General features: G+C 47.4%; 1 protein-coding gene across 1 annotated transcript in view; it reads right to left on the bottom strand.

Annotated features, from left to right (window-relative positions):
- WNT3 (Wnt family member 3) overlaps positions 1-5142 on the bottom strand; it is a 22302-nt gene that overhangs the window by 6693 nt on the left and 10467 nt on the right. Inside the window, exon 2 of the mRNA XM_010724432.2 lies at positions 1319-1560. Within this exon, the coding sequence (XP_010722734.1) occupies positions 1319-1560 (242 nt within the window). The remainder of the gene's footprint in view (positions 1-1318; positions 1561-5142) is intronic.

Below are 5142 nucleotides of genomic sequence, written 5' to 3'. Positions count from 1 at the left end.
TTTTTGGTAGAAAAAAAAAGACATGCAAAAAAGAAAACCTGTAGAAAGCCAATCAGTGGCCTTAGGAAATGGAAGGCTCACCAGCTACAGGAACACCCCCACGAGCTGGAATTTTGGGTAGGGCCGTGGCATACGGATGGAAACCAGGTTGATCTGGGCAGAGCTCTCCATGGGTTGGTGTTCAGCAGCCCATCAGTGGGAGCATTTCCATTGATAAGTCATAGTTTGATCAGGAAAACTCCAACCAAACATGCTCGATGATTTTTCTCCATCTGTCAGAATGATTTCAGAGCCACAGGTGATATTTCACTTTGTCAGCTCAGAGTGCGTGGAGATGTTGAGACATGTCTGCATGTGGGGCTTTGCTCCAGTCCTCACAGCTGAAAGAATCTTAAAATGTTCTTCATAAATTCAAAGCTCAGTTTACTCATTAAGGGGAGGATAGTTCACATCCAAATTTTTAGTGCTTTAATGATGACAAAAGTGGTGGTGAGAGATTTTTTCAGTGCCTGAGTGCTATAATAGTTCTTTCATAATGTGCTTAAAGTTTTTACAATAGTTTTAAGGAAAGTTAAAACCTTCTGATCTTGTAAGTGTTGACGTTTAGGACATGTATTTATTAGGCAACAAGTTACAGTGTAAAAAGGCTTTGTGACAAATTATTTGATTGTAAATACAGCAGTTATCTCAAAATCATCCTGACAGAGCACAAAGGAATTGAATCTTATGGTCACTATTAGCACTGAAGTGGGACGGGATGGGATGTGACGTGATGGGATTGAAAGGGATGGGATGAGGCGGGATGGAATAGGATGAAATGAGATGGGATGGGACGGGTGAGGAGGAGATGGGCTGTGTTGGGATGGGATGAGAAGGGATGGGATGGAATAGGGTGAATTGGGATGTGTTGGGATGGGATAGGATGGGCTGTGATGGAATATAATGGAAGTTTTACCTAGTGTATGTTTCTGTTTTATGGGAGTGCTATTTTATCTGAGGTCTTGGTTTCCTAACTGGATATCATGCGAGATGTGGAACCTGACACCAAAGTCCTCCAGCAGCCTCATCTCAGACCACGTTTGGCTGCAGGCTAGTGTTTCAGGTACACCCAACATCTCACTTCTCACAGTGTAATGCCCAGGGTGTTGGGATTTCCATCCTTTTTGTGCAAGTTTCCAGAGTACCTGGTTGGTGGATCTAGGAAGACGGGCATTCAGTAGGAAAAGATGAAGAGGAGCAGGAATATGTTTGGAAAGCCAAGTGGAGATGAGACGCCAGGGCTCTGCCTGCCTCCCAAGCCCCTGACTTTGCTGTTTACCTTTGTCCAGGACAGGCCCGAAGATGGCCAGGCTGTCATCGATGGTGGTGCAGTTCCAGCGACGCCCTCGGAACTGGTGCTGGCACTCCTGGATGCCCAGCTTCACCCCCTCGGCCACGCTGGGCATGATCTCGATGTAGTTGCGGCAGAAGCGGAGCTGTTTGGGGACGAGGCCGGGGATGGAGCCGCAGAGGATGGGCTGGGACCCCAGGGAGCTGTACTGCTGGCCGAGAGCAAGGGACCTGGAAAGGAGAGAGGGCGGTGTAAGTGGTGGGACATCAGCTGGCACTTGTGCCAGGGGAGGTTCTGGTTGAGTTTTAGGAAGAAAAAAGGCACTGGAACATGAAGATGGTGGAGTCGCCGTCCCTGGATATGGTCGAGAACTGTGGGGAAGTGGCACTGAGGAACGTGGTCAGTGGGCATAGTGGGGCCGGGTCGGGGTTTGACTGGGGATCTCAGAGGTCTTTTCCAGCCTTCATCATTCTATGATTCTATGACTGTATGAATGGACACAGTGGGTATGGGTTGGTGGTTGGACTTGGTGATCTTGGAGGTCTTTTCCAACCTTAATGATTCAGTGATTCTGTGAATCTGTGATCCTGATACTCAGCTCAAATGCCAACACTGCACAGGAGCAGTGGTGCTCTAGAAGCCTCAGCCAGTTCCCAACATCATTTCTCCAGATGCCAAACAAACAGATGAGTGTCCTCAAAAGAGCAGGGGGAGAAAATATCACAAAAAAGGGCTCATTTGTCCCCATCCACCCCAAGCCCCCAGGCTCAGGGTGCTGCAGCTCTGCTCTGATTCCTGGGACCCACGGACCGATGATTCCCTGTGCAGCCCCTGAGACACAAAGATGGAACAAAATCTGTTCCAAATCTGGATCTGAGATGCCAGGGGCACATTCTGGTGTGCTTTTGTGTGCATGTGTACGAGCACAGTGCACTACAGAAGGAGCATGAGTGCCTATGGCAAACACGTGGGAAATCCCTTTTTTCTTTCTCTGCTTAATCCCTTAAATCTCTCAGGAGTCCCGACACTGTCTGTCAGGCCAGTGACTCCTTTTGTTCCAACAGCCCTGGAGTTAGCAGAGTTAGGATCCAGCTGACCTTCGTGTCTCCCATTGGCTGGGGATGAAGTTTAGGAACCCTGGGAGGAAATGGTCTTGCGCAGACCAGATGGGATCGTTCTTCCTACGTCCTTCTCCTTTTCCCCCCTCCCTTCCATCTTTCTCCCTCTTTTTCCTCGTTTTCCGCTCTTCTTCTCTTCTTTCCCCCCTTCTCCTCTTTTCTTCTCTTTCCTCCTCCTTCCCCCTCTTTTTCCCTCCTTGTTTTCCCTTCCTTTCTCCTGTTATCCCCTATTTTCCAAACAAACTCATCTTCCATTTGGAAGTTTGGAAAAATTCATGATATTGAGAGAAATTTGACCTAAAACTCTTTGAAAAGAACAGGGTTTGGCCAGTTTAGAGCTGTGCTAAAGCATATTATGTCAAGTAGAATATGAATATTTTTTTAATTCTCATAATTTGCTGACAACAGCCCTTTGTGAACACAAATTTTTGGGTTTGTCTAAAGATCAAGAGCAGCATGAGGGATATTTTTGCAAGTAAAAACATGCAATATATATGCACATATGAGCTTGAGAAACGCCAGGTCTCAAATGAATAGGCAGAAAGGCCACAAAATTAGAATAAGGAATAATGCAGTTTGCTAGTGATCTGCCTAATATAAGTGAATCTCATGCCTTTGCTCATAAATCACCCACTATTTAATCTCTACTGGACGTGCCTTGAGTTTTGATCTTTTCTGTAGAGCGTCCAGAAACTCTTCTTAAACCCTTACAAATGCAAATGTTCACCCAGATTCACTCCCAACACTGTGGTTGGGTATAAGTAGGGAAAGAACCATCTGAGAGCTCTCCCACAGGACAGCTCAAGGTGCTCCAATCCCTCTTGGTCCCCAGAGATGTGGCCTTCTGGGAAGTCCTGCAGTGATGCAGGGGCAACCCAGAGCATTGCTGGCACATTGGTTGAACCCGAACTTCTGCACTGCTAAATTCTCTCATCTTCACATCTGTTGGGAAGGGAAGGAGAGAAGGAAGTGTCCTTCAAAAGCTCTGCATCAAACAGGTCCAGAGCACTCACTGTTGGATGCTTGACCTCAGCTTCAATACCAACTCCAGGGTTGTCCAAACTCCCAGGAGAGGAGAAGACGTGAGCTCCATGTCTTCATGGGTCCATGTCCATGGGTACTCCAACCAATTTCCTAACAAGCCTTGTGCCAGAGTACTACCCTACTGGTAGTAGGGTGATGGGTCTGAAAATGCTGGGTTGACAGAGACGTTGTAGCAGAAAAAAAAAGTATGTCTATATAAGGCAGATTTATGTACTAAAAAGGGTCAACTCAAGCACTGTGGACAAAACACCAGTAGTGGATGGACAACAGAGGAGGCAAGAAGAGACTTGCACTGTGGCAGTCTGCAGAAGCTGAATTGCTTGAAGTATTTAATCCTAGGGAGACAGGAATATTAAGAATGGTAATGGATGTAGAGAATGGCAAGAAGGGAAATCCAGAGAAGGAACAACCGGGATGGTTGGATGTTGGATGGGGGTCCACAGAGATGCAAACTTTGGTACCTGTGGGCAAGGTCCTGGTGACAGAACCCTAATTCTGGAGCAGAACCATCTCCTTCTGCAGTTGCTCCTGAGTATGCAGCCCACGCTGGTCCCAGCAATGCCAGACAATAGCTGTACTTATTGCTTATCTCGCATGTAATGCTCCCTTCCATCAGCTGGCCATTAAATAATCTGTGGGGACAGCAAATATCCCAGTGTGACAGTGGTGCCATCTGATGCCATTGTGGCAGTGAATGACTTGTGCTAGTGGACGTGTTGGGATGGATTGGGGTTGGACTTGGTGATCTTGGAGATCTTTTCCAGCCTTCACGTTCTATGACTCTATGCCTGGTTTGTATCCAGGCAGTGGTTGCTCTCAATATCTACAAGGCAGATCACTTACTGGGCTATCCCAATATGGACTCAGCACATCAAGGGGAATCACTGTCCCCTCTTCTTGGTGTTGGTGACACCAGACCAGAAAGTCTGTCTTGTAGTGGGCAGTGCCCAGTAGATGTGATTGTGATGACCAGAGGCTGAGAGCACGTGGTGCAGCAGGAGAGGTTGAGAGAACTGGGCTGGAGGAGAGGAGGCTGAGGACTGCTAAAGGCTGCCTACAACTCCATGTGATGAAGTTGTCAATTTGATGGAGCCAAGCTCTTGGAAGTTTAATTGGCATTAGGAAAAATTCTGCTTGCTGGAAGATCTGTCCCTGGGCCAGGTTGCCATCAAAATGGAGGTCTCCACTGAGGGGTGTTTGTAGGGTGCAGTTGGACCCCATTGCCTGGGATGATGCTGGGGATGGCAATGCCTCAGGGGCAGATTGGGCTCTAGAAGCCAAAGGTCCCTTCCCATTGGCACAGTTGTTGGGAGAACTGTAGGGGCAGCAAATCCCCACAACCCAACAGCTGTATGAATACCTCTAAAAGTAATTCCAACAGGGTCTTGCTGCTGTCCATCCTAAGGATGGTTTTGTATTCCCGTTGCCATCATTGAGCTCTGGCCAAGTGTGTGCTGTCTTATCCAGTCAAGAGCACATGAAGCTGCAGAAAATAGAGTGTTTTAAGCCTCCTCCTTGTTGTAAATCGGATGTTAAACATGGAGAGGGGACAAAAGAGCAATAGCAGTGAGCTGAGGCAGTGGCTTATGTTGACAGTTTGATTGGTCTATTGGAAAGACTTCTGAGAGATTATTGAGTTAAAGTGAGGGG

Source organism: Meleagris gallopavo, chromosome 29 (genome assembly GCF_000146605.3).
Source record: "Meleagris gallopavo isolate NT-WF06-2002-E0010 breed Aviagen turkey brand Nicholas breeding stock chromosome 29, Turkey_5.1, whole genome shotgun sequence".
NCBI classification, from domain to species: Eukaryota; Metazoa; Chordata; class Aves; order Galliformes; family Phasianidae; genus Meleagris; species Meleagris gallopavo.
The sequence above is the reverse complement of the archived record's forward strand: the minus strand, read 5'-3'. Positions and strand labels throughout refer to the sequence as shown.